General features: G+C 56.3%; 4 protein-coding genes across 4 annotated transcripts; 1 reads left to right on the forward strand and 3 right to left on the reverse strand.

Moving 5' to 3' along the window:
• Positions 1 to 639: 639 nt before the first annotated feature.
• P884DRAFT_237971 (CAP Gly-rich domain-containing protein) lies at positions 640 to 1886 on the reverse strand. Its single transcript, XM_069440063.1, has 2 exons — positions 1366 to 1886; positions 640 to 1255 (listed from the first exon to the last, which is right to left on the reverse strand). The coding sequence occupies exons 1-2, from the start codon at positions 1600 to 1602 to the stop codon at positions 770 to 772; spliced, it is 723 nt and encodes a 240-aa protein (XP_069300073.1). The 5' UTR covers positions 1603 to 1886; the 3' UTR covers positions 640 to 769.
• A 6238-nt stretch (positions 1887 to 8124) lies between these two features.
• P884DRAFT_193868 (uncharacterized protein) lies at positions 8125 to 9681 on the forward strand (the record flags this gene model as incomplete). Its single annotated transcript, XM_069437785.1, has 2 exons — positions 8125 to 8354; positions 8445 to 9681. 2 exons carry the CDS (start codon positions 8125 to 8127, stop codon positions 9679 to 9681), a joined length of 1467 nt encoding a protein of 488 aa, XP_069300074.1.
• A 502-nt stretch (positions 9682 to 10183) lies between these two features.
• Positions 10184 to 11055, reverse strand: P884DRAFT_256176 (uncharacterized protein). The gene has a single exon (XM_069441046.1). It carries the CDS (start codon positions 10740 to 10742, stop codon positions 10200 to 10202), a length of 543 nt encoding a protein of 180 aa, XP_069300075.1. The 5' UTR covers positions 10743 to 11055; the 3' UTR covers positions 10184 to 10199.
• Positions 11056 to 11121: 66 nt separating this feature from the next.
• Positions 11122 to 12174, reverse strand: P884DRAFT_297500 (S-adenosyl-L-methionine-dependent methyltransferase; the record flags this gene model as incomplete). Its single annotated transcript, XM_069444523.1, has 1 exon — positions 11122 to 12174. One exon carries the CDS (start codon positions 12172 to 12174, stop codon positions 11122 to 11124), a length of 1053 nt encoding a protein of 350 aa, XP_069300076.1.
• Between the last annotated feature and the right edge of the window lie 1621 nt (positions 12175 to 13795).

Consider the following 13795-nt stretch of genomic DNA (forward strand, 5'->3'; position numbering starts at 1 on the left):
TTGTCGGCACGCCAGCAGCCGAGCCCGGGATCGACCACTGGCGTCTCAGATGACAAACGCAAACCGCTGAGTTTATTGGCGGAGAGGGCCGGGGCATCATCATGTGCGAGAATTCGGTATTCCGCATAGCCCAAAAGAACTTCCTGTGCCCAAGCGCACCAAGCCTGGCCCTCATAAAAGTCAGAAAGACACGAAATCGGGAGATACGGCTTCGAGCGCAGCCTCTCGTCAAAATGGCTTGACCATAAGGCAGCCACACTGGGTGAAGTCGGAGTCGACGGTCAGTGGGGAAGCACGAGGTAACATCAGAGTTAAATGGTTCTTGGCGGGACATCACACACGAGGGTGTTACAGTAATACATGATCCTTGCAACACCGATCTCGCGTGGGTTATCTTAGGATGGTTGCAGAGGAATCAGTGCGTACGCCGACGCTTGCGAGCTTGTCCAAGACACATGAAGACCCGAGCGTTTCTCCTCTGCAGCTTGAGGAAGACATCAAAAAAAAAAAAAAAAAAAAAAAAAAAAAAAAAAAAAAAAAAAAAAACCGGCCCAGATGCCAGTGGAACTACTGTTAATACCCCGAACTGGTAGGGTTGAACTTGACACAAAGGCTCCAATACAGCACAATCACAGAATTGGACAGGGGGCCTCCTACCATATCGATTATGCCCGCGCGCTCGTGCCATGATAACCGGCGATACAACTGACTCGTGGTCGGCACGCCGGCGCCACGCGAGTCAAATTCGAGACTGCGCTACGTCCATCCTCTAGATCTCTTCCATATCCTCAAGATCGTCCAGCACTGGGAAGTCACCAACCTCGACCCGCTCCGGCCGGACGAACACGCCACGCTTGAGTTCCGATGCTTCGCCCCAGTACCGGGTGCCACCGATGCTTCCGTCGTTCTTGCCGACCGGCTCATCCAGTTGGATACCAACCCACGCTCCCACACCGGGGATCTCTTTCACGTCACCCACATACTTGATCTCCCCTCGCCTGGAGTCGTCTCCGCCGACCTTGCATCGCTTCCCGACCGCGATCCCGCGAGCTTCAATCTCCTGGGCAATCGCGGCAATTTTGGCCTGCTCGTGGCTGGGAGCGTTGGGGTTAAACCGCCCTAGCTTTTCGGCCTTCTTCCAGGCGAGGACAGAATCCGTCTTCTTCTCGTACTCCTCCTCCGGCAACACGTACTTCTCGACCTCGGCTGTATTGGAGAAGTTGGGCCTCGCTGAGACGGGCCGTGTATCGGCAATCTGAAATACCTAGTTAGTTGCACGCTACGCCCCGGAAATGCCAAGTCATGGCCATCTGCCACAGCCCGCTTGCTTGGATATTCGTGGGTGAAGGGATGCCGGGAACGTACCAGTAGCTCGGAATATGGCTTGAGAGGGAACTGTTGCAGGTACACCGACTCCTCGTCCGGGGCCTCTATCGCGATCTGCTCATTGGACGAAGTTTTGAGGGAAATCTTTTGACAAGAAGGCGGTATCCCAGTGATGGGCTCGAGCTTAGCTTTAAGCTGCGAGATGGACCACGACGGCGTGATTCGCCTCTCAGAAGAGACGTAGTCCGACACCACAAAGAGAGGAACGTCTGCCATGGCTCTAGCACGTGTTCCAACACGAATCCAGATCTGGCGCGCGATATCTCGGATTTGGGGCGTTTGCAAGGAGTCTGCGTCGGGAGACGGTGCCGATTTGTCAACAAAGTAACTGAAGCGACGCCCGACCAATTAACTGTGCGCCGCTGCAGTTTCTAAAGTATAACTAGAGTAGCTCGAGACTCCACAAGGGAAAGGGACGGCCAGAACGGGAAACCGAGAAACGATTGCTTCTCCTCATGAACACCGGAACCACTTACTGCGAAAAAAAACCGAAAAAAAAAACTCGAGCCGAGGTTAATTGCCACGGCTCGCTCATTTGATCTGAGCCCCAAGGCTATGGATTTCTGGTTGGTGGTTTTCACGGCAACTGCCCAATCCATGTGAGGGTTCTTGCAGTGGAAACAGTTTGGTCAGGCACACCAACATGCTCGCAAACACGGCACGTGCGTGACTACTAGAGTACTGTACGGATTACTGATTCATAACTTAACAGCAGACATGGCAACCACGGCCACGTCGGCTAGTGTACGGAAATATGCACTGGTTTTGTAGGCCCCTAACGGAGATTCTTGCCAAGTGTCACTCAAGTGGTTTTTTTTTTTTTTTTCACTGAACACTTTGGCAACTACCTTCGGCACTCCTCATCGAAAAACAACCTTCAACGATCAGCCTCCATTATTATCCATGTCAATGCAAGTCTCGACAAACCGATCTGCGGTCTCCCAACGCCAAAGTGAAGATCAGGCGACAGGACGGAAACCGACAGGGGTCGAATGTTCTCCCGAGATTCCAATCAAACCGGGTTCCGCCCGTTTGCAGCATCTCCAGGAACCGTTTCATTGGAGACGAGCCAGGCGGCATCGGCCTGTGGCATCGCAACATTGATGCGGACATCAGATTCCGCCCCGAATCGAAGATCATTCAAACGGCAATGCAAAACACCATTGGTCGGGCCCACAACAACGACACTCGACTCGTCCGTACCTTCGACAACGCTACCACCATTGAGTGTTGGAACCCGAGACCCGAGATCATCGGTCGGCACGAGCCGCCCATGCCCGGCTTTACCCCGTACCTGACTATGAAATTGTATGTATGTACGGATTAATGTACGTCCGTACATACATACTCCGATCTCCATCCCGCGCCTACAATCGAACAGCCGGGCAAGGAAATGGCTGCAATTCATGACAGAGGCGCCATCCACGTTCTCCTCGGCAGCCGGTGAGACTGAAAGCCAACGAGGTTGCCGCGAAGCTAATACCTCCGAAAAAAAAGGCCATTGTCTCGCCCTTCCTATAACACACACACTCATTCTTCCTCATGCATCGTCCATTTCCGCATCGAGTCACCGTCCGATGCAGCCAGCCGCCTAGAGCGGCTTACAGACAGGCCAGTCCGGCCCGCAAGTCGTCGGCTTCGACAACGTCGTAGCGAGCTTCAGCTGTTTCGTCGCCCAGCTGGCCCTGCATATACTGTTTAATGCGACAGGGGCATGGGCTCGAAACAAGCGTTGGGCAACAGAAGGGATGCATCGCTTGCTACCCAAAGCCTGCCCGCTACCGCTCACCGCCACGTTTGGGCTGGGACAAGATCATCTCGTAGCTCCGTCGAGCCGCGGTTCTGAACCTGGACTTTTTATCCACGGCAGAACGGCAAAGATAGCCAAACCTCCGGAGGGTCCCTTTTTCGCGGCACCACCCAGAACGCCCTCAAGAGCGGAGAGGAACCGAAAAGGGGGTAATGTGAAAAGGAAGAAAACAACAGTTTGATTCTGTCTGATTGCACGGGTTCTTGAAACCATGTTGCCAGCTCGCAACAATGATTGTTAAAAGGAACAAAAAGTCTTAATAATGCGCAGAGGCCTCGATTTCGCCTCCCAGCCTCAGTCGTCCGCTGAGAACCCGATACAGTTGTCAGTTGCATATGCTCACAACTGCGTATGGAAAGAAAACGATAAGGCGGCCTGTCGGTCTCACATAGAGCTAAGCCCACCTCACCTATCGGCAGCTCCAGGTCGATGAAAACGCCTCGAAACCGAAACAGAATTCCCCGGTTCCATCAGTACCCCTCAGCCGTTTGCCTCCCCCGAAATCTGGTTGTACGAGCAGTTCAAGTTGTGGCTCCTGTCGTCCGCAAATGGACGGCTCCTTCTGGAGGCCTCTTGCCGATTAGCTCCGAAGGCGACGCGCAACACAGGTGCCAAATGTGGTCATGGAGTCCACGCATGACTATTTTGCTGGGCATCTGAAAACATTATACTTGCTGGAAGTTTGGCAACTGCAGAAATTGACCCCGCGCTGCGGCTCATGGTTTCACCACTCATGCGCGTGTCCTGGAGCAGCTTGAATTTGAGGGTGGAATCTCCGATTGGCTTGGCCTCGAGCTGCGTCCAATCAACATCTGGCCCAGTTAGTCCTTGGCTCTGGACTCGAGTGTTCATTGAGGGGCGGAGGCCGCGCGAGAGGGAAGAGGACGCCTCCAACGAGCCCTAGCATGCCGACTTGGCAGGGATGCGACCTGTGTTTATCACGGGTGGAGCATTCCTCAATGCAAGCACACCCACCCCACCGGGCGTTTCGAACGCAACGATCCAAAAAAGGGAGCGCGGTCCATGATCGTCTCGCCCGGCGATGCTCCAGCTGAATCTTGGATGCGGGGAACATTAAAAGAGCTCATGCAAGCTGACCGCCAGTTCGTCGGCAAAAAGCGATCTGTGCTTGTTGTCTGTGCTGGGTTACAAAGTGATAGAATCGATCGGCCAGCGCTTGACAAGAGCTCAGGCACATGACAATCCGATTGTTGGTCATCGTTCGCTCAGACAAACGTCTAAACAAGCGCATCCGACAGGGAAGGCCGGCACTGGCTCCGGAGGCGCACAGACACTAGGTCCAGACTACGCTCCAAGTCCCGGCACCCACTCTCCCGATCGCGGCGCGGCCGGGCTTTGTTCCGGCCTTTGACAGCAACCCGGATGCGACCCCCCCTTGCCGCTTCGCCCAGGCTACAGCACTAGAAGGCGAGGGGCAGCTAAGATCGGTGGATGCTACAATGCTTGCGCATTTGCCCTGCTATCCATGCAAGCTGATGCGTCCGCCATTCGCCGTGGGACAAGGATCACGCACATCGGATAGCGAACAGACGCAGGTTCACGGCGCCCCATTTCGCGCACGGATATAGCGTTGCCTCCTTTCTGTGCATGGCATGGCAAATGCGCTCGCCGGATCGGGCAGGCGGCTTTGACAACCAGATCCGAAGTGATGACCAGGATCTGAGATCTCAAACCCCCCCAAGCGTGACTCGGGCCAGCCTCTTGGCCCGAGAGCACATGCTTTTGGGAAAATACAGATCGAAGCGAACCCTCGCATCCAATCTCCATCCTTTGGGCGTTAACTCGGGATTGCTGAGTGGTAAGCTTCCCCTATTCCGTTTGTACAGTATGTACGGAACATCCTTACACTACACACATCCATCAACCTGCACGGGGGTTACGTACCGCCACTAGCCGGTATTGGCTCTTTTGCCGCCCAAGCAGATGTAGGGCAGTGGCAGCACGAGGACAGCGCCTGTCCTCGATCATTGCGGGCAGTGTCTTCAAAACAAGATTTGCGCATACTACCAAAAAAGCACGCTTAAGGCGCCGACCGAACGAACTGTCAAGTTCAAAATCAGCATCGAGAAAGCCTCGATTACTTTTTCTCGTCCACGTAGTGTCTGGACAACGGGGCTGGCAAATTCGCGGCGGCCCCCCGCACCAACATGCCCACCCCACCCATCTTCCACACTTGGTTAAGGTACGCAGGAGCTCCGGCTCACGCCCCGGACAGAGTTTGTCGGTTGACAGTTTCGAACTGATGGGTCCTGGCTCTTTTCTTTTTGCTCGCCCGCGGCGCGGCCGCTCATTCGTTACGGTAATGTTCCCCGTTGGTCTCCACGTCTGTTTCGTGGCTAGGACGTTCGCTCTCTACTCTGGTACTTTCGCGACTCCCGCTGGAGGATGATGCCTGGAGCGATTGGTCCGTGGGCTTACCAACGTTGGCCCGGCGCTTTGCCCTTGCTTCCAACGCCACCAGTTCTCTGTTACCACAGGCACCGATCCAATTCAGGCCGTCCAATAGTTGCGTTTCTGCTCGTTGTGGCAAGAAGGAGAGACCTGAAGGCTGGCCCGAGCCCAACTCTACGGCAACGGAACCTTTGCCGACTTGCGACACGACCGCTCCTCCTCGAACCCTGCAGATTTTTTTTTCTTTTTTTCTGTTTTTTTTTTTTTTTTTTTTTTTGCTCCCTTCTCGCACGCCTCCAAGCGTCGGACGCGCCGGGCTGCTCCGTGTCCCCGTTTCCAATCATAAATAGAGCCGAGAGAGTAAGGCTTTTTTTGGAGCTGAAGACGGCTTTCGCAGAGCAGCACAGGGGTTACGTGCACGCATCCGTGGCGACCACGGACGCCTTCCACCATTACCTCGCAAGCCAAGTCTCAATCTATCTGCGTGTACTGGTTTCGAGCCTGGCGCCCCTTGCTCTCCAGGGCGCCCCGAGTCCCACGTATGTAAGACAGCCCAGCTATATTCTAGTAGTACGACGGTCAGAAGCCCGGGGCGTTTGGTTCTCTCTCGCCTCCAAAACTCACCGTCGCAATGCGACCAGCTGCGCAGATGGTCGAACGTTCGTTTCGCCACGAGCGGCTGGGGCGAGAGCGCGAACGGGGGGCCCAATCCAGTTCTTCTACTGAACATCGACGGGAAGGCCAATACTGGGACCAACCCTCGAACCCGCCCTGTTGAACTCCCGAGACATCGGCAGGGGCCGCATTGTCGCTCGCCGAGTCACGGCGGCTCACTCTTCCCACCCGGCTTGTCGGTTTGCTGGACTTGGTAGCATTTTTTCCCCAAAGGAAAACCAGGCGTTTGGTGGACATGGGGGGCCACTGCAACAAGAATGGCCCGCCGTGGTCTCCTCCCCTGAGAATTGCTACCAGTCACCAACCGCAGCGCTACGAATTACGCACATTAAAGCCCTATGCAATGCCTAGGGTCTGGCTTCCCAGAACGGCATCTTACATCGCCTGCTTCGCGAACCTGGTTGTAGGTGGGTATGTATGTACTGTACAATGGAAGCCCTGACCCTTACCGCACATCTCTAGTTCTGTTTCCACAATTGTTATACGTTCGCTCCCCGTTTCCGAAGCACCCCCTTCTGCTACGTATGTAACTGTACATGTCCTTGCAGTACGGAGTACGGAGCACATAGAGCGTCCTCTACCGGTCCCCGCCCCAATGCCTTGCAGCGAAGTCCTGCATACTCCCGTTTTGATATGGGTATTCCATCTCCAAACCCTCCTCTCCTCCCTGATCTCTGCAGCGTTCAGTTTTCTAGACCCTGGTTCCTTCCCCCACACTCTCTCTACTGCCGTGACAGGTACGCCATCATCAAGTGATGGTTTGACCCCATCTGCTTCAAGCTCCTTCCCTGCTCAGACCCTAACCCCCCCCCCCCCCTCCAAGCTCGAGAAGCCGATGGGCACGGAGTGAAGGGACCGTCCTTCTCTCGAGCAGCAACATCCCGTAGAGCTCGCCTGACCGACGTATTCACCCGCCAGCACTCCTTGTTTCCACTGCGTGCCTCTGACGGGCCATCTCGTCCGTCCATTGGCGCACAAGTCCCGAGGCAGAACCAATCATCATGTGGACATGAGCACCCTGAACATACGGGCCAGGCCTTTTTGAATAGACTACGACTACAGCAGCCCCATCCAAAGATAACGCTCCCTTCACCCTCCAGGTAGGCGACCCTCCCCTTTTCCCGTTATAACCCTCCAATCCACCCCTGCCCCGCGTGTATGGCATCACAGATCGTATTCATCCCCCCATAGCCTCCTTCGACCCTCCCGAACCACGACTGGGACTTTCTCGCCGACTTTAGCTTTCGACGAGCAGCTTCCGCGGAGACTGTGCTCCTGCCGCCTGGCCACATCGCGCCACCCAAACTCTCGAGATAATTCATCTCGGCTCAGACGAGGGGGCGACAATACGGGGCCACCGGGACTTGTCTCCCGCCCGCACGACTCAAGCAGGACGCGCGAGGTCTCTCTGGCTGTAGGGGTGTGAAATTGGCCTCTACAGCTCGCCGTGGAACAGGGCGTCAAGAGGAGAAGATCTCCCCCCCCTTTTCCTCTTCGAGGCGCACAGCTTTGCGCCTTGATGAACCGTCTGTCCTTCCAGGCGAAGCCGGCGAGATCTACCGCCCATCGTGGATATCGCCTCACTCCTCAAGGGCCCCGACTCAAATGAGTCCTCTGCGTCTCCCTCCCAGCAGCGTCCATCCGGCTCTGTCTCAGCACCTGCAGCGGAAGCGGCACGTACGAGCCGTCCGCCACCGGCCCCGTTCGTCGTGGCGACCAGCCCCTTGTCTCCCCGTCTCGGCGCTGCGGGCGGGGCCGGGGTCAGAGCGCTGCGTTCTTCTGAGGCGACTCGAAGCTCGAGGACAGGTTCGCGCCCCGGAAGCGGCGGAGGGAAGCGCAACATGCCACCCCACACATCCGAGTCGCCGGCAAAGAAGCAGAGCAAGTGGTCACCCGAGGAGGATGCCCTGATTATCGAGCTCCGGGGCAGCGGCATGAAATGGGACGACATCTCGAAGCGTCTCCCGGGCCGGAGCTCCATCAGCTGCCGCCTCCATTACCAGAATTATCTGGAACGGCGCAGCGAGTGGGACGAGGAGCGGAAGAACAAGCTCGCGAGGCTATACGAGAGGTGAGTTTCCTGAACCACCGAACCCCGAACCCCGAACCCCTCGTCCTCTTAACCGCCCTACCAACCGTTTGTTTTTGTCACTCTCTCTAGATTCAAACCCGAGATGTGGGCCAAAGTAGCCGAAGAGATGCAGGTTCCCTGGCGAGCAGCCGAGGCCATGCACTGGCAGCTAGGTGAGGTTGAGATGGCGCGGCGGGCGGGGGTGGTTCCATTCTCGCTGAACATGACCTCGAATGAACCCCAAGGCTCGACCATGCAGCGCCGCATCTCCCCGACCCGGGGCCAACACGCACACTCGCAACCCCAGGGCAGCCTCCCGCACGATTTCCCCGGCCTCCCCTCACCGCACTACACCAGGGCACCGCCCGGACCCGGACCCGGACCCGAACTCGGACCCGGCCACGGCCACGGCCCGGCGCCCCCCCAGATTCCCCCCATCATCCCGCCGCCGACCCCAAGCTCGGCCGGCAGCAGTCGTCCGCTCTCCTCCCGGCGCGACAGCCTCCCTCCGCGCCCGCCGCCCTTTGGTCCGCCCCTATCCGAAGTGTCAGACTACGGCTACAGCCTCGCCCCGATCACGACCGATCCGCTCATCCACGGAGGTCGCGTGCCTAGCGCTGGGGTTGCCGGAGAACGTGCCATCACCACCACCGGCGGCGGCGGCGGCCGTGGCGGTGGCGGTGGCGGCGTGCTCCTCCCCAGCGTGGCCGAGCTCACAACCGGCATCAGCCCATACAGCACCCCGGCCTACATGCCGGGAAGCAGCCAACAACAGCCGCGATACCAACAGCAGCAGCAGAACGTACCTACAACCAGCAGCCCGGTCCACAGCAGCGCCACCGCCAGCCCAGGTCCACCCGGTGCCTTACTCTTACCCGCCCTCACGCCTCACCCGGCACACGAACAACAACCACAACACCAACAACAACAACAACAGCAGCAGCAGCAGCAACAACAACAACAGCAACAGCAACAGCAACAAACCTCCTCCTCCTCAACCGGGAAGAGACGCGCAAGCCCGCCCGACCTCTCAGAGAGCAGCACCCGCTGGGAGCCCGGCCGGCGTCGGCGGCAGCATCACCTGTACCCCGCTTCTGCCGCCGTCCCCGGCACCGCCACTGCCTCCTCGTCTTCCTCCTCGGGAGCAGCTGCTGCGAGGGGCGCCGGCTGCAGCAGAAGAAGAAGCAGCAGCAGCGAATACCCGCCCACGCCGCCGCCGGCGTCCGCCTCGCCCTTCGCTGCCGGGGCGGCGGGAGGAGGAGGAGCACTCCCGCCAGCGGCGACATTGATTCCGGCTCAGAGGGGAGCGACAAGGCATGAGCCGTAGTTTTTTTTGGTTTTTTTTTTTTTGGAGTGTGGGGGGGGGAAGGGGGGCCACATCGAGGATCCTGGTCAGCATTTTTTATTTCTCTCTCTCTGTCTCTCTTTTTTTTTATTATTATTTTTCTCTTACTTTTCTCACCTTTCCTCTAGCCATTAAAAAATCATTTTCTTACCTCATCTTTTTTGATCACAAAACAAAACAACACGTGTATGCATTTACGAACGGCAGATGTGATACGGAATCATGGGTCTGATGGGAAAACTTTACCTACCTACCTACTTTATCTAGTGTTACAGGATGGGTTAGGTAAACAACTAAACGGAGAAAAGAATGGTGGGGGGACATGAAATGCTGCGCTTCTGTAACGGGTATAGTGGGAGGACAGAAGCTACATTTTCTTTTGAATCTTCTTTCTCGGAAAGATAAACAAAAAAGGAAATTTCTGGTGACTTTCTCTAATTATTACGGATCTCCCATATTTTCCATTGCTTCTCCTTCTTCATTTTCATTTACCTGCCTAACTACACACGGCTATCCACGTTCGGGAACGAGCAGATGATGGAAATCGGAAGGACTGTGTACTTTTTATTCCGCTTTATTTTGCCTTCCTTCTTTCCTTCCTCTCTGGGTGTGCGGGAATACCCGAGGATAGACGGATACCTCGTTTTGACCCCCTGATCTTTTCCAATATCATCATTTCTACTTTTATTCTTCTTTTGTCTATATTTCAGGTTTCTTTTTCTTTTTTTTCCTTTCAAAATCATACCCCAACGACAATGAGGTATAAACGGCGTCCGATAGTGGCCAAAAAAGGAGAAGGGCAACCGATAAAAAAAAAGGCAAAGGGCTATTAGACGAAATCTTCCTCTTTCCTCCTTCACTCTCTCCTCTTTAATCCTTTCTTTTCGTTTTCTTTTTACCTCACACACACCCTCCTTCTTCTCTTCCAAACCCCGGTCTTCACTGACAGGTGCAAAGGAGAGAGAGAGAGAGAGAGAGAGAGAGAGAAGGGTCAAGTGGAAGGGGCGTCGGTAGGCTCTCCATTGTTTACCTTGTTTAGGCATGGTTCAGGGGGCGGCTGGATCTACTAGTAAGAGAGACGGGCACTCTGGGAACGTTTTCATTTCTCTATTGGTCCAGGAATACGAGACAGAAGTTCATGTGGAAAACGGGATGAGGAACACGGGCGGATCGTGAGGCCCAGGAGGGCAGTGAGGGAAGCCAATGGGCAGGCGGGCAAGGTGCCCAATAGAAAAAAAAAAACCCAAATGAGACGTGGCTGCAGCGAACAAAAGTAACACCAGGGGGTCGGTGGAGAGCGCCTGCATTGGCGAGAATGGCTTACATCGGGTTGAAGAGAAGATACGTACAACGCGTCCAGCCACTTGGAAACCACTTGAGCCGAGGTACTACTTAATAAACGCGGGTTGAATTGGACATTTATTATTGTTGTTGTTGTTGAACCTGTTGAATAGGCTTATTGGTAGCCACGACCCACCAGTTGTCTCTCTCGTAACCGCTGGATACGACTACACCCCCTGCTGCCAGGACATCCTCTTCCAGCTCGCCTTTGCGGTAGAGGTGGTAGTAGCGCTGGAATACGGGGTCAGAGTGGCTGAGGGTCGGTTCTGGCTCGGCAGGAACAACCGGAGTTGACGCAGGCGGTGCCTCGCCGCCTGCGTCACCGCCCTGAGTCGCCGAGCCGCGGTCGCCGACGGCCTGGGCCTTGTTTCCTCTGGGCAACTTTTGCGGCTTCGGCTGCTTCTTCTGCTGAGACTTGAGCACCCAAGGCACCAGCAGGTCTTGCTCACCGCCCTCGTCCCATCCGCGTCGGCTGGTGCGCTGCTCGAGGGCCCAGACGTAGACGAGTACCTGACCCCCGGTCCGGTCAGCCTCTCCGAGCTTGACACATCGCAGGAGCTGCCGGATGGCCTCCTGCCGCCTTGCCCGAGTCGACATGTGGTGGATGACGGCCACGCAGATGACGAAATCTGCAGCATGCTCGCGGAAGGGCAGCGACAGCCCGTCAGCCACGAGCACGTCGGCACCCACCACAGGGCGGCCGCGCCCAGCTTCCCCTCCGGTTCCCGCCCCGGCTGCGTCGCCCTGCTGTGCCTGGGGTTGCATGCAGCGGTCCCTGGCGAGCGAGATGAGCGAGTGGCTCCGATCGGAGCCCACCATGAAGACGTCTGGGTTCACGCCCAGGTATTTGCCATTGCCGCAGCCGACGTCGAGCCCAACGGCGCCGGGTGCCTGAGACCGCAGGAACGATCCGACGGCGGGCCATGGCTTGTAGCGGGTGGCCGAGAAGTGTGGGGCGATCGCCTCGTAGACGCCGTGGACGTGTGCGCGCTCGTAAGCCTCCGCTTGTGCCTCAGCCGCCGCCGCCGCCGCTTGCCCCGTCTCTGTCTCGGTACCGGCCGCTGCTAGTTTCGCGACCGCTTCAGTTGCTGACAAAGATGGTAATGCCGATGGCGTGGCAGATGATGAGGCCATGGCTCCAAGACCTCGGGCCACCGCTGCTGCTGCTGCTGTCTCTCTTTGGGGGAGGACGGAAGAGGTGCGGTACCTCCAAGAAAGCAAGGAGATTGGCCTGGTCCGAGGCAGTGCGCGTCAAGCGAGGCCACAGTAGGTTTCACACACCGCCGCGCCACGAATCTCTACGCGGGCTGGGACGTAACAAGGCGATTCCAATCCTCCTATTGGAAAAGAGGGGAAGGGATGGAGGGGGGTGGAGGGGCGTAGTTAATTCTTCCTGACCGCCTGTTTCACTCGTTAGCGTGGGAGAGCGGAAAACGGGATTGGGCGTGGCTTTTCAGCTTTTCAGGGACAAGACGACGAGCTGCGAAGTAGGAAACTGCCACGGCTTGCAGACACGTAATGTGTGGTATGGATGTGTATAAGTGTAGTGCAGCGTAGTGTGTCGGGCATTATCACAATGCATGCTGTCGTCTGTGAACCGATGGATGTGGGAGTGCTGGGGACGCACAGACAAGGGGGGGGGGGTATAAGAATGTAGTTGCCGACTGCCAGAGCCCATCTTCCGTAGAGGGCAGGAAGAGGCGAAAGGAGGCAGGCGCAAAGGGCTGCGGTCAGATTTCCTGCACTGGAACCGTGATGGGAGGGCGAGGAGTTGGTGTAGTATATCTCTGTACTCTCAGTCTTTCGTACTGGAAGTAAGCGTGTACCACACACCATACTACTGGCGAAAAGTGTTGTACGTGTTTCCGAACCGTGCCCAACATGTGCAGATCCGGGTACCACTGCCCTGGCTAGGCAGAGAGGCAGGGACGGGAGCAGGGGGGAGGAAGCGGGAGCAGCAGGGGCAGGGCTTGAAGGGCGTGAACGGTGAAGAACAGAGGAGGGCCAGAAAAACGGGAGCATCCGCACCCGACAAAAAAGGAAAACATTTCGTATCGTACCTGGCGGTCAGTCGTTGGTCAATCTTGGGCTGACACTTAAAACCCTTGACATGGAAGGAGATCGAGATTATGCACAGTATCGGCGTCCAGTTCCGGAGCTGGGGGCTGCGGTTCGGTTAGAGTTAAGACACCAGACCGAGAGTGCTGAGGTGAGACAATCTGCTGCTGCTATGTGTGCGCTGAGTGGAGTTCCGAGCGGCCGTGGTGTGTGTACGGCTCATGTATGTATGTACAGTACAATACAGAGTACAGTGGGGGCACGAACTGGGGGCGCCTTCCCTTCTGGCCGCCCAACCTTGAGAGCAGCCACCACAACAAGTATGGACCCGTTCCGTGAGCCAGGAAAAGAGCGGGAAGGTGCCACTTTCCCGATCGCCTTGCGCAGAGGGAAATTTTAAAAAAAAAACAAAAAGAAGATTTTTTTCTATTTCTGCAGATGACTTGCATTCCAATTCCCATTTCCGTCTCTCTGCAGTCTCGCAAATCGAATCTCAACTAGTAGCTGATCGAAGTAATCATCCCGCTGCGTGTCTCGGATCTGCACCTTGGTCTCACCGGCTTGTCAATGCTCGACATAGTGATGTGATGGTGCAGCGAACACGTACTTATGCTGTACTAACATGTAGCGTAGACACTAGTGTACATACCTTGGTGCATACCTTAGCTAGTGTACGATGCAAGTGCATACAGTACCT

This window comes from Thermothelomyces heterothallicus (genome assembly GCF_042370625.1).
Source record: "Thermothelomyces heterothallicus CBS 202.75 unplaced genomic scaffold P884_scaffold_4, whole genome shotgun sequence".
NCBI classification, from domain to species: domain Eukaryota; kingdom Fungi; phylum Ascomycota; class Sordariomycetes; order Sordariales; family Chaetomiaceae; genus Thermothelomyces; species Thermothelomyces heterothallicus.

Coding starts and splice junctions, on each gene's coding strand:
- P884DRAFT_237971 (XM_069440063.1), bottom strand. CDS start 1,602: ATGGCAGACGTTCCTCTCTTTGTGGTGTCGGACTACGTCTCTTCTGAG. Junction 1,256..1,365: donor AGCCATATTCCGAGCTACTG/GTACGTTCCCGG, acceptor TAGGTATTTCAG/ATTGCCGATACACGGCCCGT.
- P884DRAFT_256176 (XM_069441046.1), bottom strand. CDS start 10,742: ATGCCTAAACAAGGTAAACAATGGAGAGCCTACCGACGCCCCTTCCAC.